General features: G+C 43.1%; 1 protein-coding gene across 3 annotated transcripts in view; it reads left to right on the forward strand.

Moving 5' to 3' along the window:
* STXBP5L (syntaxin binding protein 5 like) overlaps positions 1-23,230 on the forward strand; it is a 448,370-nt gene that overhangs the window by 170,332 nt on the left and 254,808 nt on the right. For all 3 annotated transcript variants that reach the window (XM_019527059.1, XM_019527060.1, XM_019527061.1), the window contains exon 5: positions 20,512-20,646. In XM_019527059.1, coding sequence (XP_019382604.1) covers positions 20,512-20,646 — 135 coding nt within the window. The remainder of the gene's footprint in view (positions 1-20,511; positions 20,647-23,230) is intronic.

Consider the following 23,230-nt stretch of genomic DNA (forward strand, 5'->3'; position numbering starts at 1 on the left):
GCCAATGGGGGGACACCACCTGAGGCAATCTGCGGGCCACCCCACAGTGGCCAGAATCCCTACTCAACAGACATCACATCCAGTTGGCGAGTGGTCTGGGTGTAGGGAAGGAGGAGCCTGAGGCTGGAGGGGCAGGCAGGAGACAGAGGTGGAAGAAAGCAGGTACTACTTGACCTCCCCACACCACCTGCCCCCCACAGCCTGCCCCCACACAGCAATGGGGGGGGGAGGTTGAATTAAAGATAACCCTCCAATAATTTGATTCTATACATGGAAAATTATAACAAATGTTTATATTTTGGCTAGGGACAGATGTTCAAAAAGCCTGAGCCTGAATTGATTTAATCTTTGCAGGTTAATCTAACCTGCAAAGCTTGAATTGATTTGGAAGTAGATAGACATTCCCTTTTCATTCCAGAAATGCAGACACATGCCTGTAGTGGCTCAGGCTGGAAGCTGGGGGGTACTAGAGCAGCTCTCTTTTCCTTTCCACAGTGCTGAGCTGAGTGGGGATGTGGCCAAGCTGAGGCAGGATGCTCTGATTAGGGATGGGTTCCCCCCATAACTGTTGATAACAGAGCAGGGATTTAAACAGGGAATTGTTAGCATTTGTCAGCCCATCAGCAAAACAAAGGGATCTCTCATTAGTTCAAGCTTTTCTTAAACAACTTTTTCCAAGGAGGGACATCACCAGTTACCTGTTGATTAGCTCCAAAAAGCCCTAAGCCAACACTGTCCTGTCTGCCTTTGTCCTGTCTCCCACAGCACAAAACATAGCCAGCATGTGGTATGCTAGCTAATGCTGGCAGACCTCACTGTATCTGCTGGAGCTGCAGCCAGGGAGCAGAGGGGAGGGGCCAGTCATGCTCAGCTGGAGCAGAAATCAGTTAAGTCCAATACTGCATTCAACCAGGTTTATCTCAAACTGGTTTATGTGCACTGAACATCTGTTCTGTTACAGGTTTAAGAGATGCAGGAAATTTTAAACAGGTTTAAACCAGTTTCTGATCACTTAACCAGTTTATGCGTAAAGTCTGCCCCTAGCCTTTCTGTGTACAGAATCTAATTATGCAGTGGGGGGCATCTTTAATTCAGGGTAATCTTAGATTTGAGTAAATGTGTTTCTTTTCTGCTTTCCTTTCTGCCTTTGTGCCATTCCTTCTTTCTGACTTTTTTCTCATATTCATTATAAATGGAATTTTGAGTCTAGTTTTAAAACTAAATAGAAATAAAAGAGCAGCAGTAGATTCTAATCTGTTTATTTCTGTAGTGCTCATTACTTTGTAGTGCTCTGAGCACCCCACATAGTAATTAAAATGTGCATAGTGAAGTATAAATGTAAGTAGTGGTGAACTCTGCTCCTCAGCTCTCTCAGGTCAGTGGCTTTTGCTGACTGACATGTTTTCAGTTTTTTTCATTGCTGTTGGTATTGTTCCTCCTTGTCTTCAAACCCTGTAGGGAGGGCTCTGCAAAAAGATGAATCTGATTATAGTCCAGGTTAGTCTTATTGTCTCTCTCAAGGCACAGCAGTCATGCATCTTTGGTGATTGCTTTAATCCTGACACATGAAAGATTGACTCAGCTCTTAGCCATATTGTCTCTGGACCTTGAATTGGCATCAGAAGCAAATTAGAAGTCTGGAAGGTATGGTTATTTCTTTGCAGTTTTTTTTCTCTGACAGGGAAGTGGGTTTCTTTGTTGTCATCAAGAAGTGTTTCTTTGTCTTTGCCCCTTGATGCAATGATGACAATGGTTTTGTCCTCCATCTAGTATCATTTATGTGCATCTCAGTGCTTCTAAGACCTAATGTGCACCTTAGTGCTTCATCTGTCACTCAAAAGTAGTCACAGTCTGCAAGGGCACCCATTTGTGGCTCCTGCAGGTTCTCTGCATCAGTTGTGGGCAACATGACCAGCTATTCTGGGTCCTGGACTTTTAGATTCTACAGTGGTGCCCACTGCAGTGCTTCTGTATTACTACTCCAGGTAGCCACTGGAATTGTTAGAGGATAGGACTGGTGTGGTCTTTTTTGTATATAGAATGAACTGGATATTAGCTGAAACTTGGGCATACTGTAGTTCAAGGTGTCAAACTTATTTGGCTGCTGTGGGGTTGATGGGTGCTCTGGAACCAGTCCATAGGCCAGATGAAGGCTGTAGGGCCAGATCAGGGCCACAGATCCCCCCATCTCTCCTGTGCCAGATCCAAAGCATATGACATCCACTCTGGCCAGTCTGGGACCCAGTGGGAAGAAGCCTGACATCTTGGGTGCTTGGCTGCCACCAGGGGAACAAGTCATGATGCCAGGCTTCTTTCTGTAGTGCTCCAGTGATGCTGCGCTTTCTCAGTTGCTTGGCAGCCAAGCTGCCAAGAACAGTGGTGCTAGAAAACCTTGCACAGTGGCTTGTTTCTGGGGTGGCAAGCAAGTGCCCAGGCCAGAGCTGTGGTACTGGAGCCCCAATAGCACCATGGGAAGAAGCCCACAATTGTGGGTTCTTGTCTGCGGCCACAAGAACCAGCCATGGTATTGAGCTACTTCCTCTGGTGCTGCTGGGGCTCCAGCACTGCTGATGGTACCCATGTGCTTGGCTGCTGCTTCTGCAGGAAAGTCCTCTATTGCAGCCAGAGTCGGAGAAGAATTCTGTGGGCCAGATCCAGCCCGCAGGCCATATGTGTGACACACCTGTTGTAGTTTATAGAACTACAGTATAGTTAGGAGATAGACTGGTGAGTTATAGAAGGTAAAAACTTTGCTTGTGTACAGAAGTGCTAAGTGCACATTTTACAGTGCTTAATTCAGAGCACATTCTATAACACTATAAAGTTACAGTGCTATTGAACATAACGGAAGTGCAGTTTTTGGTGTGGATGGTGCCTCTGGGCTTCCCTGCACTTTGCAGGGTATGAAGAAGGGGGCCCTCCACAGCCTCCTGGGGCTTTTCTACTGGTCAAAAATTTGACCAGCGTACATAAATTATTTAAAGACCTATAGGTTGCTGAAGTGCTGTAAAATACAGTGCTTCAAATTTAATACCTCATTTAACAAGGGTTAATTTTAAATGCTGTACCCATTAAGTGCTGTAAAGTCATGCACTTCTGTTAAGTCCACTTTAAATGGCAAAAAAGCATCTTCTGTACACACTCTTTGCTGTTTATCTTATGATGTGGATGTTCTTGTGAAGTATGTACCCTGACCGTGAAGTATGTACCCTGACCACAGTGTCTCTATATAGTAAATATAATCAGATATATGTTCACATGAATTTTGCTTCAAGGCTAGGGACAGACATTCAAAAAGCCTGAGCCTGAATTGATTCAATCTTTGCAGGTTAATTTAACCTGTGTAGGTTTGTAACTGGCTAGGTTTGGAACCTTAACTAGTTTGTAACTGCACAGACATCTCCTCTGGACTGAAGGAATGTAGGCACATGCTGCAGTGGCTCAGGCTAGAGTCAGGGGGTGCTAGAGCAGCCCTGCCTTCCCTTCCATGCTGCTAAGCTGAAGGGGGTGTGGCCAGGCAGGACACTCTGATTATGGAAGGGTTCCCCCTTCTCTCTGCTGCTTCTGACCAGCAAAGCAGGGAGTTGATAACAGCATTTATCAGCCCATCCAGAAAACAAAAGCCTCTCTCATTAGTTCAAGCTCTTCTTAAACAGCTTTTTCCAAGGAAGGAATGGAGGGACCAGCTGACCTTTTGATTAGCTCCAAAAAGCCCTAAGCAGACACTGTCTTGTCTGACTGACACCTCTCAGCATTAGCTAGCATACCACATGCTGGCTATGGTCTGTGCTATGGGAAAGGGGAGGGGGGAATCCAGGGAGTGGTGAGGGAGCGGGGTGGGGCCATGGGAAAGTCGGGCAGATGCTGCTGTACCTGCAGTCTCTGCCAGAGCTCCAGTGAGGAAGCAGAGGGGTAGGGCCAGCCCAGCTCTGTGGAGCAGAGAGCCCTGCCCAGGGCTGCAAAGCATGTGGGATGCTGGGGGACTCTGATTTAACTTAAACCAGGAAGGGGTCTGGGACAGATTGCATAAACCGGTGTAACCCAAATCAGTTGAGTCTGATACTACATTCAACCAGGTTTATCGCAAACCAGTTTCAGCCATTTTCAAACTGATTTATGTGCACTGAACATCTGTTGTTATGGGTTTAAACCAGTTTCTGATCACTTAAATCAGTTTATATATAATGTCTGTCCCTAGCGCATGTGTTCAGTGTCTAGGCTATGGATCTAATGTGATAAGATCACCAATGTGTTTTCTCCATTATGTGCTTTTTAGTTTTCCTAGACTAGAGATTCTAGACTAGGGTCTTTTTTTCATCTCAAATTAACTGAGCTTAAGTTATAAATCATTTGGGTTAATTAACACAACTAAAAATTCTAGTCTAGTGCCTCTATTGTCATGCATCTCTTGGGGGATAAATCACCAGCATTTCTTTCCTGATACAAGTGTTTGTGGAATGGCTAAACATTTACAACCATGTCAGCTAATTGACTGCAAACTAGCTTTAGGTAATGCCTGGCTGTAATGAGACCACAGACTAAAGTCCTGACATACCATTAGGCTGTGAAACTATGGAATAACGTCATCATCTGGCACTTGCACAGACAGCTGGCTTTAGTTTCCTATTATCCCTACAGAGAAGCTAAGGCATAGGCCCCAACTTTCCCAAAAATAGGTTGGATGACTTGCATTGCTACTCTGTAGATGACTTAATCACATACGACCCCCTCCTCCCAATGTCCTGAGGCCCTAGGCAGTTGTCCTGGTTGTCCTAACACTGCACACAAGGATTCATGATCTCCAAAGCAACAAAGGCCTGGCTTGTTTTCATCAAAGACCCCTTTTAGTGAGAGAGAGATTAGGAAATTAAAACATTGAAACTAAGCTTCTGCCTAGAGATAGGCCTGCAGTCTAGATGCATGAACCCATGCATCAGCAAAATTGGTAACAAACAGAAAGGTTTTTCAAAGTATTCCAGCAATATGATTTTCATATTTTTCCCACAGCTAAAGGCAGGGTTTTTTTAAACAATGGGCTTTTTCTTTTCAATACATCCTTCCTACTACACAGAGACTTCAGAGTGCTGCATTTGTGACATTTACCCATTCCTACGCAACAGAATCATATCATAAATATGGCGTTGTGACAGAAAGTTAAGAACTAGCAGAAATACTGGCTTGGAAGAATGTCTGTTCCTGTGCAAATACAAATGTCTATAATAGGGACATAGAGCATGAGTATCTGGATGAATGTAAGCTTCCTCAGAATGTTAGTGTCTCTTTTAAAGAACAAGGTCAGGGCTTTCAAAAAGCAACATCATGCAGTTCATGACTTTCAAGAGACTGGAGTTAGCCCTTTCCACAACTAAATACTGTTTAGGACAGGGCTGTCTAACTTCTAAGAGACTGGGGGCTGCATGTCTCATGGGGCACACTAACATAAGCCAGGAAGGGTGAGTTAAACTGGAGCTGAGAAGCTTTCTGTTGCCCTTGCAACTGTGTTCTGAAAATGTATGCATTTGTTTCAGGGGTATAGGTCATAGCCGTGTTGGTCTAAGGACATAGGCAGACAAGGTTCTTTGGATAAATCTGACTGGTCAAATAAAAGATATCACATTTACCCAAAGAACCTTAGAATCATAGAAAGTTAGGATTGGAAGTGACCACAGGTGGTCATCTAGTCCCATCCCCTGCTCAAAGCAAGAATATCCCCAACTAGATCATCCTAGCCAAAGCTTTGTCTAGCCAGATTTTGAAAACCTCCAAGGATGGAGCTTCCACCATCTCTCTGTGTAACCTGTTTCAGTGTTTGATTAACTACCCTCCTAGTGAGAAAAGTCTTCCTAATATCTAACCTAAACATCCCATGCTCCAACTTGAGACTGTTGCTTCTTGTTCTGTCATCTGCCACCACTGAGAACAGTCCAGCTGCATCCTCTTTTGAACCCCCTTCAGATAGTTGAAGGCTTCTATTAAATCCCCTCTCGGTCTTCTCTTCTCTAGACTAAATAAGCCCGGCTCCCTCAGTCTTTCCTCGTAAGTCATGTCCACCAGCCCCCTCACCATTTTCGTTGTCCTCTGCTGGACTTTCTCCAGTTGGCCCACATCCTTTCTGTAGTCGGGAACCCAAAACTGAACACAGTACTCCAGATGTGGCCTCACCAGTGCTGAATAGAGGGGAATAATCCCTTCCCTTGACCTACTGGCAACACACCTATCATTGCAGCTCAGTAAGCCATTAGCCTTCTTGGCAACAAGAGCACACTGCTGACTCATGTTAAGCTTATTGTCCACTGTAACCCCCAGGTTATTTTCTGCAGAGCTGCTGCCCAGCCAGTCAGCCCCCAGCTTGCACTGGTGCATGGGATTGTTCTGTCCTAAGTGCAGGACTTTGCACTTGTCCTTGTTGAACCTCATGAGATTCCTTTTGGTCCAGTCCTCCAATTTGACTAGGTCACTCTGAATCCTAGCCCTACCCTCCAGCATATCTACTACTCCCCCCAGCATGATTGGCACCCCCTGGAAGCACCAGAAATTGGAAGTGCCAGCAGAAGTACATTTCTGGTTTTGCTGCTGGCTCTGCCACTGGGCAGTCCCCCCCACCCCCATTGGCAATCTGGTGCACCCCCCCAGACTCTGGAGGCACCAGTCGCCCATGCAGCTGTCTCTCTCTGCTGTGGGGGTTTATGGGGTATCCCTGTGGCTGGGACCCTCTCAGCTGAGGAGGCTGCCAACCGCAAGAGCTTGCTTCTTACACCAGTAAAAAAGGTGTGATGGGATCTAATGCGAGATCCCACAGTCACAATTCTGGCCATGCACATCTGCCCATTGCGCCTTTACCTGCACATGTAGAGGGGTCTCCAGTTTAGTATTAACGTTGTTATGGTGGCTGAGTAGTAGAACTGTAGTTCTGAAGCTGCAGCTAGATACTGAGTGACCTTGGGGCCAGGATTCAGCCATGATGGACACATGCTATGGCAGTTAAGATTCTGGAAAAATCTTTCTTTCTTCATTTTTCCTTCTCACAATAAGGAGCATGTATTTGGGGGGGGCATGTGATAGACAAGGAAACATGATAACTACCTGCCTTTGAAAATCATAGTACTGGGACTTGCAAAAGCTTATGACATATTTTAGAAATTCTTCTCACACCTTTTATATTTTTAATCAAAATTTCCAAAGTCTGACAAATTTGTGTTTGTTCTTCCTTCACATTCTTGTCAAATTTAAGGTACACTATTTCAGGTAAAGAGCATAGTAAAAAAGGCTCAGACATTTGATAAGCTTTGAAAGCAGTACTGGGCACCCAGCCAGCTGACAAAACTAAATGAGGTATAGGAGAAACAGTATAAAATTTCTTATTATATTAACACAAACCAGCATTCATAATATCCAGCAAGTAGTTTAGGATATCCAGTCTATTTTCCTAAAATGTAAATGCAAGACTAGTGAGACAAAATATTGATACTTTCTCTCAAGTATTTTTCCCAAATAGCACAGAAATACAATATATATTTTAATTATATACCTCCTTCCATGAATATTAAAAGAGCGTTGTGTGCTGTCTAGGCTACATTTGGGTTGCAAATATAATTCTGAAATTAGAATTTTCTTTTACTGTATATCTTACATGCTATCTTTTGCTTTATATACAAGATTGATATAAAAATGGTATTTGAAAACTATGCTAGACATTTTCTCATGGGTTTTTTAGACCTTTCCATACAAATGTAGATACAGATATTATTTTACAACTCAGGTATGTAACGTCTAGGTATCAAAGGTCCAACTTTCAATATCTTCAAAATTACTGGAACAAACCATAAAACAGGTGTAAACACTTGGGAGAGAAAAGGGTGATCACTAGCAGCCACCATGGATATGTTAAAAACAAATCAGGACAAACCAACTTAATATCCTTCTTTGACAGAATAACCTGATACAGTGCCACATGACATTATGTCATGTGAGAGAAAAATGTGGGATAGATAGAATTACTGTTAATTCATTTGTAACAGTAGAGCATATAACTGAATAAACAACTGCAAACAAAGACTAACAACAGCTGGATTGCTATCAGATTGGCAGGAGGCTTCAGATGGGGTTTCACAGGGTCTGAGATGGTTTAGGAATAGTACTTCCTGTGGTTATATAGAAGGCTGGACTAGATGTCTCCTGAGGTCCCTTCTAAGCTTATGATTCTGTCTCTCTCAAAAAGAAAATCAAAGCCTCCTGCTGCGTGTAAGTTCAGGTCAGTAAGTCAGGGAATAAAATCAATAGCATATAGCTTAGATGACTACTGTTATAGATAGTAAATATCTGCAGGGATATTTCCTAAGCTAAACTTTGTTTATACAAATTGAATACTTGTAAATAGTATGTGGATCACTGAAAGTAACTTTCTATTTACAAATCGTTCATGATAGAATAATAGCATGAAATTCACAGAATCATTAAAAATTCTTCACTCAGTTATAACCCTGACGTTAATGTCAGCAGTCATGCATAAATTTAGACTGGGAAGGCAGTCACTTAAAGGCACTAAACAGAAAGATTATTTTGAACAGGGCACATAATCCTGAGTAGGAAAATTTTGAGTGATGGTTAAGATCAGGAAAATGTCTTTAGACCATCACAGCCTTTAATACTACTTCTGTGTCTGAGGCCCTTAACAGAAGTTCAGTTAAAGATGTGATGGGATTTGATCCCCAATCTCAACAATTGCACCAATTGTGGAATCAGGAATCAGATCCCAATTACATCATATTGCTGGTGCAAGGAGACCCTGGAGTCACTCTGCACCATCAGGTCAAGTGTCTGACATTCAGCTCATCATTGGCTGGCTCTGGGGACCCATGGTGCCATTTAAGCCCCCCCTGAATGTGTTGTGGGCTACACCCACACAATGTACTTCCTGTGTACCCATTTAAACATGTTTTAACGGGATGTCACATGGGCCACAGTAGTGTGCTGATTGAGCCACATACAGCCCATGGGCTGCAGGCTGAGAACCACTGCCATATATACTGTTATTCTAGGATACATTTACATTGCAGCAGTTGCATACCTGGCTAGGACACTATTAAGTATATCCTGCCCACTGCTACCTGTTTTCAAAACTCCAAACCTATATATATGCCAGTGAGATAATACTGGGGCTTCACTTTGGTCATTTGGGGGGCCTCATTCTTTGATGTATCTGAGAGCAGTCACTTAAGATAACCCCAGGTGGTCAGCAGTGAGCCTGAACACCCAAGAGTACAAGTGTACCCTGCTCAGGCTTGCTTACTGATGTGATCACATTGTCATGCTGATCAGACCTTGGAGAAAAAGTCATATTCTTCATCTAGTTTACAGTTAAGAAGAGAAAATTAGCTGGCTTGCTTTGCCAAGTATAGTTTCCATATATCCAAGCATATTATTGATGTTATTTACCAACAGGTGTTCTTCAAGATGTGTATCCTTATGCACATGCTCTACATCCTGCTCTCTTTTCACTGTTCCTTAGTCACATGCAATATATGACTCTGCAGTTGAAAGGAAACTCAGGAGCCAGAAGAGTGCTGTGCCCTATATCACAGAGTGTGAAAAGGGTTTGGCCTATATGTACTGCTAAGGCAAAAATTCTCTGATCAGGAGTTTGAGGCACGTGTGCAACCACTGTGAGGCTGTGCACATGGACAACACATCTCAAAGAACTCCAGTTACTGAAAGTAACTTCTTTTACTAAGGACACCAGATTTGCTCTGGTTAAGATGAACAAACAACACCTATGGTAGTTTTCCCCATAAATAAACTAGGAAAAAATGGTTGGCCCTTCCTCAGAAGAAAAAGATTTTCCTATCTCAGCACACTGCATGTCAGAGGGGATGAACACCACAGCAGTGAGACCAGACACAAAGAGGTTCAAGCTAAGCCTTTGTCTCCCATACCAATTAGGTGTTACAATTTAATGCTAAGCACCTCTGCTTTATACCGTCAGAGGAGGTTTTGAAATCTTGCCCAGAATTATGTTGCGGTTTCTTTTTTGTAATTTTTGGTATCAATTTTGCGGCTTTGTATATTTGAGCTTTCACTCACTTTCTGGCCTATTATTCTATCAGGTAGCTTTTCTACCGTCTTGTCAGTTCACTCTACTCCCAATCTTTTCTGAAACTGGCCTGTTTTTGTACCACTCATCACTGAGTATGCAGGTCTGGGTATTTATTGAAATGATTTTCTATGCATATGTCAATAATTTATGTTTACCAGGAAGTGCTAGGTCATTTTACCTACCCCTGAGTATGTAGGAGATTGACAAGGGTCTGTTTGAAAATAATACCAAGTACAGGTTTCTCAGTCTTTGTATTCCTCTTTAACCTTTTCTTGGAGCTCCTTAGTTTGGGGCATGTACCAGTGCTCTACAACAGGAGAAGCCTAGAGTCAATCCCAGAAACATTAGAGCATTTAACACACAATTTATTTTCCTAGTTTAGATATGATCTTGGGTTCAGGGAATCCTTTGGGCAAGCACTATGCTTAATAGCAGTAGGCAAATTATAAAGCACAGGCTACACATATAATACAAAAATCCTGGGTTTGTATTTCTTGTCCCCAGGGGCTATGAAATCGGGATAAAGTATACAGACGCCTCAAGTCTCCCAGAAAAAACTCTTTCAGAAACAAGTCATTCATGGCTGTTGGAGGGATATTTTTCTCTTGGAGTGGCCATTTTGGTCTGGGGGAGAGAGCCTGAATGTCTGGCTGTATACTTCTGGTTTCTACTAGATGAACAGTGATTCCCCTGGTAGAAACTAAACATTTGTATGTAGCCTGTGACTAATGTCAGGGGTGTCCAACTTGTGGCATGTATTTCACACAGGTAGTTTCTTCTTGTGGCACAAAGCAGATCGGGGACAGAGCAGACATCAAAGTGGCAAATAGGGCAGGGAGCAGAAAGCAGAACATGAGATTAGGGATGGAGCTCAGCGAAAGGAGAAGAAAGCTGAGCAGCAGATTGGGCAGGCAAAAGGATCAAAGCGGCCTAAGGAAAGAAGTCAGAGCTCTTTTGAAAGCATGTTAGACAAGACTGCATACTCTGGGCCAGATTCTATCCTTTACACTATTGTAAATTAGGAGGAACTCTGCTGGAATTGTTGCTTACACTAACATAGCAAATATAATCCTGTGTAAGAGGAGAATAAAGCCTTCTGTGTAGAAACAGACAGGCTAAACCATAATGAAGTTAGATGCCAATATTTTACTTGGTATGTCTTGGTTATGTTCCATTTTAATGTCCTGTTCAATGTTGGATGCTTTGAAAGTCTGCTATTAAATTAGAATCTATTTTGGAGACACAGAAATTCTTCTCAAGATACTACATTCAATCTGTGTGTTTTCCACTGTCTTCATCATATCCTGTAAGACTGAAAGACCATTTCAGCTGCTTTGCAACCTTTGGGCCTAATCCTGGATTGTGAAGCTTCTGTTAAATACCTACAGTTCCCACGGACTTCAGTAGAATTTGCCAGTTGTCAGCAGATTCTCAGCATCTCTTAGGTTTAAGTCTTTTGTCAGCTCAATCATCTAGCTTAATGAAGCAGGCTGTTATAGGCAGGAGTGCTTCCCATTACATGAACCATAATGATCTGATTTTCTTTATCATAGGCATTGCTTTTTTCTGCCTCACTGCTTCTGATTGCTTGTATAGGCATCAAAATACATCTTCATTTGATTGGGGTTTATATGAATAATGGAAGAATGGATTTCTTGTCCAAGCTAAGGCACAATATATAAGAATGCACTCTCTTTGAACAACTGTACTCTGCTGAAATGAAAGCTTTTCATTATAAACCTGAGATTTATTTGAAAAGCTTAAGCACTGAACTTGAGCTCAGAACTTTGATGCTAAGATCATAAATCACTTTTTATTAAATGTATATAATTGAAAAATAATGCAGTTTAGAAAATGGTATTATACTAAATAGTACAGTTTTTTAGTATATTTAAAGCACTTGGCTTTTTGTGTAGAGGCCTATCAATGCAATCATAATTAATAAATAATATAACCATACCTTATTGATGTTACTACCCAAGTTAATGTTAATGTACAAGTGCTTGTAGGTTTTAAATAAGGCTACCATACATAGAGATTATATATGCCAGCTGTGTCAAACATATGTCCCATGAACTGGATCTGGCCTGTGGAGCCCCATAATCCAGCCTTTGGTGCTTCTCCTTTTGCTGTTCTGGACCATCCCCATGAGCAATGCTTGGGATATGTGCTGTCCACGGTTATTGGCTTGGGCCAGGTCCCAAGCAGCACTGGCTGTGTTGCCCACAGCACCTGGCTTAAGCCAGTGTCCTGCACAGGCCCGTGAGTGCCACCTGTGTTGGATTAGACATAGGGGTAGAGAGGGGTGCCAGTGGGCCTGATTTTGTGTGTGGAGTGGCCCCATGCCACTCATCTGGTCCATGGAGTCAGATGATTTTGACACCTCTGATATATATCGATGAGGACATTGGACTGTGATTTACCCAGTGACAGCCTTTCCTCTATTCATTCTAGATATTATTTATTTTAGCCAGAAGAGATTTAGTCATCTGAAAGAGAGAGAGTTCTAATTTTTTTTTTCTTCAGTTGATATCTGTTCAAAACATGTGGCCACATGATTTAGTCCAGTGTTTCCCAAACTTTTGATACCTGGGCCACACTTTTTTCTGGACTAAAATTGGTGGCACACAGCACACTTCACTCTTACTCCTGAAAAGGTGTGTGTGTGTGTGTGTGTGTAACAGAGAGAGAGAGGGAGAGAGAAACCAGTGTGGCTGCAGTTCAATCTAGCAGCCTGGAGCTTGGAAATTTGGTGGTGGGAGAACAGTGGCAGTACTAATCGCAGTATTAATTGCCACCACTTGCCCACTGCCAATTTTATGAACTGGTGGGGAACTCCACAGGCCATGTATGATATAGATAAAGTATTGTTTTTCACATCATGCTTCCACCATTCTCACAGCACTAGCATGCCACAGCACACTCTTGGGGAATCACTAATTTAGTCACTAAAACCAAAATATTGCAAAAAGTAAAAGATCATGGTATTGTACAAGAATGGGTACATATTTTCTAATATGGCTTCTAGTTTTGCATATACAGTTAACCATGTCTGGAAATGCTTTTGTTAAATGTCCAGCTATCTGATTGTGCTCACAAGCTGGGTAATAAAGAGAACTGTTGTGAATACCTTAATTTGTAGATGCTGAACTGTACAGATTTGCCTCACTTTATGCGGATTCTGTGTATGCAAATTTGCACTTATCCGATTACCCTTTTTTACATCCAAAATTCATTATATGCAAGGTAAATTCATTATATGCGTGGTAAGTCCATAGGGGCAGGGCAGAGGGAGGGATGTGGTGCAGCCCAGTGCCTGCAGGCAGATGGTGGCCGGCCTCTCCCAGGCCAACTCAACAGGGAGCAAAGCAGAGGGAACTGTCAGTGGGCGTAGGGCGCAGGACGGGGAGCGGGGGGGGAGGGCATGGCTCTTGCTGCTACATGCACCCCAGGAGTGCTGAGGACTGAGGGGCTGTGTTGGGCTTTTCCTGGGGAGGCACGTGCCCCTGAATCTGTGAGGTGGGATGAGGGCAGACTGCTGCTGCAGGCTGGTGCTGGCAGTGGCACTGGGCTCTTTCCAGTGGGGCTGGGCTGTGCTGTGCTCAGGGCAGGCAGCAGCAGCACTGTGAGGGGGGCTGCAGCCACCCCAAAATTTGCTGTAGCTGCCCAACCTCCCCCCCCAGCGCTGCTGCCTCCCACCTGAACACAGTGTGGCTCAGTCCCACTCTGGGAAGAGCCCAGTGCCGCTGCTGACCCTAGACTGCAGCAGCAGCCTGCCCTCATCCCATGCACAGATCTGGGGGTGCAGCCCCCCAGGCCGCAGCCCTCCCGGGGTGCATGTAGTAGCAAGAGCTGTGCCCCTCCCCCACCCATCTTGCATCCCGTACCCACTGACTGTTCCCTTCATTTTGCTCCTGGCTGCAGCCCTGGGAATGGCTGATGTCACCTGCCTGCAGTTGCTAGGCTATCCCGAGCCCCTCCCCCTGCCCCTTCCTAGCCCCAATCCCAGCCCCACTCCTTCCCTCACTGCTGTGGGAACGTTTCCCTATTTGTTACCTTATAAACTGGGTTCCCTTGATGCAAATTTGAGTTATGCACAGTTTTCCAGGAATGCATGTACCGCATACAGTGAGAGAAACCTGTACCTGCACAGGGTGAATAGACAGAACAGTGAACAAAGGGCAGCAAGCAGAGGAGGAGTTTTCCTAGACTGTAGGGGAGAACCAGGCAGTTCTGTGTGTGTGTGTGTTTGTGTGCATTGGCAATGCATAGGGGCTGCATGCAGGTGCATGCACAGCCCCTGAGTGTGGCAGTGCACCCCCTGTGAAAAGGCACTGCCAACACTGCCAGCAGCACCTGCAGGGAGCTCACCGTGCCGCCACAGCCTCTGGGTCCACGTGGCATTCATGTGTGCACATGTGTATGCGCATATGCAGGCACTGGTGTGTGTGTGTGTTGTGTGTAGGTTTTGGGGGGGAGTGGGGTTGTTTGTTTGTTTACTGCTCAGGTGTCCTCCAGGGAGCAAAGGAGGCATAAATGGAGGCTGAGTCAGCAGTCGTGACCTGCTTGGAATGTGCTATATTCATGTTCCTTCCAGAAGGTCAAGACCATTTCATCTGCACCACATGTAAGCTGGTATCTGCCTTGGATAAAGACTGAAATATTGGAAGCATGGGTATCTATGCTGCATTTTATCAAGGAAAATGAAGATTACTTGGACAGGAGTTATGAGAGGCTGGCGCTGGAGAGGTGAAAGGGAAAAGAGGAAAAGTGGCAGCATGTGATTACTAGAAGAAGGAGGGTCCCCAGAATTGAAGAGGAATGGATTGAAGTCAGCAACCATGTTAAAGGACTCTGTGGTAGACAGCTGAGAAAAAGGCAGAGTTGAAGAAGTCAGCAGGCAAGGCCCAGAGAATAGGAAATGCAGGACCCCAGGGGCAGGGAGTCTAAGACCACTGCCCCAAGAAGAAGAGAAGAGTGGTGGTACTCTTTAGAGTACAGAAACACAATTTTTTTTTGTCTGGATTTGGGGCCCCAGGAGGTGTGTTGTCTGTCTGGAGCCCAAATTTAGGACGTCACAGAAAGATTGCCAGAGCTCATCCATCCTTTTGACTGCTACCCTTTCCTGCTTGTCCATGTAAGCACCAGCAATACTGCCAGGAATGCCACTGAGCAGATCAGAGGAAACCGAGGCTCTTGGCGAGAGGGTTAAGGAGCTTGGAGCACAAGTAGTGCTTTCATCTGTCCTGCCTGTGGAAGGCAAGGGCCTAGGCAGTGGCCATTGTATTATGCAAGTAAATGCATGGCTGAGATGGTAGTGTTGACATGAAGGCTTTGGATTCTTCAACAATGGGCAGATGTTCTGTGAAGGAGGACTTAGATCAAGAGATGGGATTCATCTGACCAGGACTGAAAAGAATATTTTTGGGCATCATCTGACCAACTTAGAAAGGAGGGCTTTAAACTAAGTTCCACAAGGGAATGGTGAACAAAACTCTCCAGCAATGGAGCAAACAAGTCAGAGGGGAAAGGACCAGAAGAAGCAGCCCAACTCTGAGATAGGGCCAGAGAGACACAAAATAGCAACAAATGATACAAAACAGAAACCAGGTCAAAATGCAAAATACTTCAGATGTATGTATATAAAGGCAAAAAGTATGGAAAATAAACAAGATCAGCTAGAAGTCACAGCCTGTAAAAAGAACTGTGATCTGACAGGTATCACAGAGGCCTGATGGGACAGCTTTTAGGACTAGAACTTCAACATTGAGGCCTGTACTCTATTTTAGAAGGACAGAGTTGGGAGAAAAGGGGGTGGTGTTGCTTTGTATGTTAAAACACATGCACTTGTTCCCTGGTTCAAGAGGAAGAAGATAGCAGATCAGAATGGATTTGGATGAAGATGAAGATAAATGGTAGGTATTTATCACAGACCACCAAGTCAGGAAGAAGAGATGGATGAAGCAGTGACAAAGGAGGTGATGAAGTTATCCAAAATTTATGAGATGGTACTGATGGGAAACTTCAGTTTTCTGGACATCTGCTGGAAGAACAACACAAGCCAAACATAACATTTCAAGACCTAGTGTGTAGGATAATTTTCTGTTCCAGAAGATTGAGGATACAACCATCTATCTTGGATCTTGTCCTGACCAACCGGGAAAAATTGGTGGAGGATGTGAACGTGATGGGAAGCTTGGGAGGAAGCAATCATGATGTGACAGAATTACAGATCCTGAGACAGAGAAAGCATGAGGTTAGCGGAACGGAGGACGCAAAGAAGGTGGAGTTACTCAACGGCTACTTTACCTCCATCTTTACAAAAAAATTAAGATGCAATCTGGCACCTAATAAAAATTATTTGGATAAAGAAGGGAATAAGCTGAGAGGTAAGATAACAAAAGAGATATTTAGAGAGCGTTTGATGGTTCTGAATTAATTCAGGTAATCAGGGCCAGATGAATTTCATCCCAGGGTGCTGAAGGAACTGGCAGAGATGATCTCAGAGCCCTTGGCAGTAATATTTATGGAGTTATGGGAGACAGGTGAGGTACCAGAAGACTGGAAAAGAGCCTTTTACAAGGAAGAATACATGTAATGAGATTAGGGGTTACTAAATAAAGTTAATTTGATACCAAATCGGACAAGGGCCCGTGTCAATCCTTAGGGGTCTTTGGTAAAAGGATTCCTGGGGCAACAGAGCCAATATAGTTCCCTCTTTAAAAAAGGCAAAAAGCAGGACCAGGGAACTCTACAGACCAGTTAGTCCCACCTCTACCTGGAGTTACTGGAGCATATTCTCAGGAAGTCTACCATGGATTTACTAAGAACAAATCAAGTCAAACAAAGTCAGTCTTTGACAAACTAGCTGCTTAGGTGGCCTAAGGCAATGCTATGGATACAGTGTATCTAGATTTCAGCAAGGCTTTTGAGGAGGCCTCCCACGATCTTTTTATAAACAAATTGGAGAACTGTGGGCTAGACAAAACTGCTGTAACATGAACAGAGAACTGGCTCAATAGCCACAAGCAAAGGGTAATTATAAATGGATCTATGTCAAAATGGCAGGAAGTTTTAAGTGGAGCCCCACAGGGATCTGTCCTGGGTCCAGTGCTGTTAAATATGTTTATTAATTATTTTGATGCTGGAATGGAGAAGTTCTTGAGGAAGTTTGCAGATGACACAACTGGAAAGGACTGAGAACACATTAGAGGACCAGAGGGCAATTCAGAAAGTTCTCAACAGAATGAAAAGTTGAGCTTGAGCTAACAGAATGCAGTTCATTGCTGACAAGTGCGAGATGCTACCTTGGGGAAAAATAATCAAAAATAGGAATGCAAAATGGGTGACACCTGTCTGGATGACAGCACTGTGGAGAAGGATCTGGGAATATTTGGTAGAGCACAGACTCAGTATCAGTCTGCAGTGTGATGCAGATGCACAAAAAGGATTAGGTACAAGAGATGGAAGTGATAGTGCCTCTCTACTTGACACTGGTTAGCCTAATCTAGAGTATTCTCCACAGTTTTGGGCTCCATATTTTAAATTGTACTTGGAAAAGTTAGAGAGGAACCACAGGTAGGCATAAACATGATAAAGGGCTTGGAAAGCAAGTCATATGAAGAGATGTTGAAGGAGCTAGGAATGTTCATCTTACAGAAAAGGTGTTTCAATGGAGACATGATAGCAGTCTTAAAACATCTGAAAGGCTGCCATAAAGAAGAGATGGACACCTTTTCTCTTGCTGCAGAGAGTAAGACGAGGAACAATGGCTTGAAGTTGCAGCACAGTAGAATTTAAATTGGATATCAAGAAAAACTTCACTTTTAGAACAGTGAGGCAGTGGAATAGACTGCCTAAAGTAATTATGGACTCTCCATCAGTGGAGCTCAAGAATAGGTTGGACAGGCATTGGTCAGTGCTGATCTAATAGTAGCTGTGCCTATATTTCCCATGCTTCTTTGCTTTGCTGCTTGCTATGTGGGGCTAGGAGGGATATTTTCCCTCTCCTGCTGCAGCACGTGTCAGTGGGGGTGTGTTTTGGGTGGGAGGAGTGGGGAGTTAAGCCTTCCTCAGAAGTATTGAGCGTTGACTGCAGTGAAGGCTGGAGATTCTTACTGGGGTTTCCCATTGCTCCTGTTAAGAGGTTCCTAACCTGGATGTTCCTGGCTACAGTATTTTACCCTCTACTCGGGGTCAGACCAATTGCTGTATTTGGGGTCAGGAGGGAATTTTACCCCAGGGTCAGATTGGTACAGACTGTGGAGGGGGGAGTTCTGTCGTCTTCTGTAGCAGGGGGCATGGCCCTTTTCCTTGGCTCTCTCATGCGTACAATCTGTACAGCAGCAATATGTTAGCCACCTGCATTACCTGTGTGGCAGGTTAGGATGTTACATCTTGTGGTTTTACCAGGGTTGACTGTGTAGCTTTGCTAATAGGTCGGAACAGGGGTTTTCAACCTTTTTGGATCAGTGTACCCCTGGTGGCTGGGGGTGGAGGGGAGAAGGGTGTGTGGCCAAATGCAGAGCGGCAGAAGCCACTATGTGCAAGCTTCCTCCACCCGCCTGCACATACTCTCTAGGGCTTTCTCAAGTACCCCCGGTTGACAACCCCGGGTTAGAAAATGGATTTGTCTAGGATGGTTTGGAGAAGGATGACTCTGCCTTTGGTAGGGGGCTGGACTAGATGACTTCTGGAGGTGCCTTCCAGTCCTACCTCTTTATGATTTTGTGATATTAAAAAGCTGTGTCTAAAGGCCTGAACTTGCATGTCATAAAGGTAGTTCAGTCTGTGCTGTTGACACCATTAGGCCTTTAACAGTTACATTTATCGCATACTGAGTCAAGTCAAATGTCTGTGTTCCAATTTATTCATCAAAATAAGATGTATAAAATGCAGAGACTTTTTGCTAGCCTTCTACATCAAGGTGAATTGCAGCCTAAGTGAGGATTTCAAGGATGCACAAGTCAATTTCCTTGAACCTGGGGCAATATAAAAGGCAAAAATAAAATAGCTCACCTGAGTACATCCAGCATAAAATGTTCTGATAATATGATTTGATAGCCTCAAAAGTACATAGCCATTAAAAGTATTGTGTAGGGCCTGCAGGGAGAAAAAGGAATATAATTTGCTGAGGATACCACATAGAGAATAATTAGAGATATAAGGCAAACTAGTTTCAAAATGAAACAATTCTTTCAGTTTAGGAGGTTTCAAATATTCTTAGCCCCAGAGGACGTAAGTAACTTTAGCGTCTTTGAAACGGGCAGATTACTTTGATTACAGTCACTTCATTATAAATCAGCCCCCAAAGTCTATTATTTCATGAAAGTATGAACTAGTTATACGCATATTGTTAAATACTGCACATCATTTAGGAAAAAAAGACATGATAAAATATTTATTTAGCAGTTAACTCTAATTTGTATCTCAAAGCAAGAAATATTTGTTTCTGGAATCAAATGAATGCCAAATATAATGAAATAATAAAGTATTGCATACGAGGCAAAACAATCCCTTTTAATAAAGAAAGACCTCTTGAGTGATAGAATGCACTGTAGAATCAGATTAAGCTTCAGCCTGTGTAGGCAGCATACATGTAATTAGATTTGAACTACCAACAGTTTACATACGTCATGTGGATTTGGTTTTAAATTTAATGTAAATACTATAACGTCAAAAGAACTGACTCTGTTCATTCATCATCTTTGTCAAAACTGTTGTATATTATCATGAGAGACCATCACGAGATTCTTCCTAAGCAATAGAGCACTACTTCATCATTCTGTAAAAGTAGTATAAATGCGGGAGTGAGAGTATAAATCAGCTCTCTGCTTGACTGCGCTTGGTAATGCTCTATCCAGCTGCATACCCTCCAGACTGATTAAGAGCTAATAAAGTGAACATTTTTTATGTGAGTCATTATGTTATATTTCCATTGTACAAAACATTAAACATGCTCATGTTTCATTAATTTCCTGTTTGCTGAACTGAAAAAATAGCTTTTTACAAAGGAGACCAATCAGAAAGCCTAAATCAGATGGTTTCATAGTGTGGTCCATGTATTCACAAAAAGGCTGTTTTGTATACTACCTTCCATACATGACTGCACATAACTATATTAAGAGGACTTTTCTTGCCTTCTCCTACTAGTCACAAGTAGATTGGTTCTTCCTCTTTAGTTCCTAGCTTCCTTGTTATAAAGAACCTGGTTACCTGTGGAAAAGGGAGTCCACATCATGTGATATTGCCACTTTTTCACAGAGCTATAAGAAGTGTGCAAAAGACCACATTTTTGAGCCACTGCCCAGCCTGTTCTGAACCCTGGGAAACAGAGAGAACAGCTGTTTCAACTGAAAGCTTATTGAAATTCTGTTCGTTGGCACAGCTTTATGTTGCATGTTTTTTTTTCTTTGCAGGATTACTTACTGCCATCTACCTTTCCAGAGTAAATGGCTCTATGTTGGCACAGAAAGGGGAAATACACACATTGTTAATATTGAGTCCTTCATTCTTTCGGGATATGTCATCATGTGGAACAAGGCCATAGAACTGTAAGTTTAAGCGTTTCTATCATTTTCATGTTGCTGGCACTTGTCAGAATTGTTGCTGAGATAATTCATTTATTACGAATGACTATAACTTTTTCATAATCTCCTATTTTAAGGATTTACTTGTGTAACATTGGTTGTTTCCCAACAAGATTTGTTGAAATTGAATAGCTAGGTATATTATTGTGATTGTGTGATATATAATTTAAATATTTACAATAACTAAATATTAGGGTCCCAAATCATTAACAGAATAAATATTTTTGCTTAAAATAACCAATATACATATATATCCATATATCCCATAAACTCAGGAGCACCCTCTAAACCCAGTATTTTACATTGTGGTTATAGTTTGATCTTCAGCTTCTCCATAATAACACTACAACCTGAGGAAATTAATGGAGCATGTTGAACTATGGGAGATTTTTCTCCCTGATTTAAGATGCTGCCGCAAAGGAGATCACAACCAGAATCTGTTATCCCTGACCATGGATATTATGACTTCTAAATGCCACTTTCCTCACAGATTATTTTGCTTTATCTATAATACGAGTAAAATGGAAAAAGGGAGAAAGACAAAATAAAATGGAGGTTTGATGGATGAATCTGTTCACATGTATTTTAAGAGGCTCTGTGCTAGCATACTGTATTGTACAGAGTAAGAGGTCCATTTCTGTTGTATTATTGCAATTATAAAATTCTGAGGCAGGAATAATCCTGGTGGTATCAGCTGCTTTTTCCATTCAAAGAATCTCTTGTAGACTCTACAGATACGTTTTTCATGTTCTGAAAAACTTAGTCGTCTTATTAGTAAATTGGATTTTAAGTAGACCAGAATGACTGCATTCAAGGGGAAAGTAGAGATACAACACCATCCCTTACAGAACTTAAATTTGTGTTCCAACTAGGGGTCCTGCTCTTATGTAAAGTCAACTCTTCATCTTTCCATCACCCTTCCTTCTATATTGCCACTAGCTGTTTCAGCATTCCCTGTAGTCCACAAGCTTACATAATCAGTACCTACTTTTCAACTTTGCTCCTTCTTTTTTATCCAAAGCTACTGAGTATTTCCAATATTATCTCCAAAAACTATCCAGAATCCAAATAGTCTATTGCATTTCCCTTTCCTAAAATTTATCGCTGCCCTTAATACTGTAACCTTCAGTTCTCTGGCCTGTCTGGCATTCCCTTGACTCACTGTTCAGCTCAGCTTTAGGAACATTTGGATGGAACTGTTTTTGTTGTGTAATATTTAATGTGACATGTATTGACAATATCAAAATGAAATATTTTGATGTTTTTACATTAACTTTTTGAAGTTTCCACAAGAAATACTAAACTTTCAATATTTATGCTAGTTTGGGATGAAAATAAAGTTCAAAATATTGGAATTTCCCAGGGAACAGAAATTCTGTTTTCCAGTCACTTGTACTTTCCAGTTAGTTGGCAGTTCTTTTGTGTAAATCATCACCAGCATGATATAATGACTATGACAGTGGGTGGTGAAGCACTGGAATGAGGTTACCTAAAGAGATTGTGAAATCCCGATCCTTGCATGTTTTTAAGGCCTGGCTTGACAAACCCCTGGCTGCAATGATCTAGTTGGATGGTCCTGCTTTGTGCAAGGGGTTGGACTAGATGGCCTCCTGAGGTCCCTTCTAACACTAATTTTCTATGATTCTATGATAAGCCTTTCTTAATTAGCGATGACTGGAAGCATGTATGTACTAGCTAATAACTCCTGGGTAGATTGCTTGGACAATCAGTTGAACAGCATCACAGAGGAGACATGACCAAAAACCTTATACTTTTGAAAAAACTGAATTGGCTAAAGTGCCTGCTCCTCTAAGAGCAGAAACTCTCTGGGGAGAGAGCCTAAAGAGCCATACAGAAGCCCACAGGTACAGGTTACCATGGCAACAGGCTAACAAGCAAATTAGCCTGCACCTGCACCTGCACCTGCACCTGGTCAGCTGACGGGAAGAGGCAGGGCCCTGGGTCCATATAAACCCCAGGGCTGGGACTAGAGAGTAAATTCCCTGCCAGCAGCCAAGGGGGAAGGAGCTCTCCTAGAGGAAGCTAAGGGAAGGGGCCTGACTGCCTGTTCAGCTTCTGGTAAGATTAAGGAACTTCAGGATCTCACCAGATACCCTGGCCTACAAAGCCTGCAGTGCTGGGGAAGAGTGATTCTTTTACAGGGACGGAGCACACCCTGAGCTGCTTGAATTATGTTATAGCTGAGGGGCTCATATTTTGATTTCTTTGTAAAACCGATGGATTGGGCTGAGGCTATTGGGGAAGGACGAGTCCTCATTGGGGGTCCACTACAGTGTGGGGACCCCAGCACCAGTGTAGGCGCAGTATCCGGGGTGCATGGACCCCAGCACCGAGGGGTGCCGAGAGAAAGAGACAGGGCTGCAGAGAGCCCAGTGCCAACCAGAGGCCAAGAGAAACTAAGGCCTCGGAAAGACACTGTGTGAATGTCATCTGCGAGACTTGGGGTGTATTAAAGGGGCAGTTTGGAGCCACGCATCTAGCCCATAAGGCTGAGGGTGTCCTGAGACATCCATTTTGGAGCGGGGTC

Source organism: Gavialis gangeticus, unplaced genomic scaffold, assembly GCF_001723915.1.
Source record: "Gavialis gangeticus isolate Ggan-Ray unplaced genomic scaffold, GavGan_comp1, whole genome shotgun sequence".
NCBI lineage: Eukaryota > Metazoa > Chordata > Crocodylia > Gavialidae > Gavialis > Gavialis gangeticus.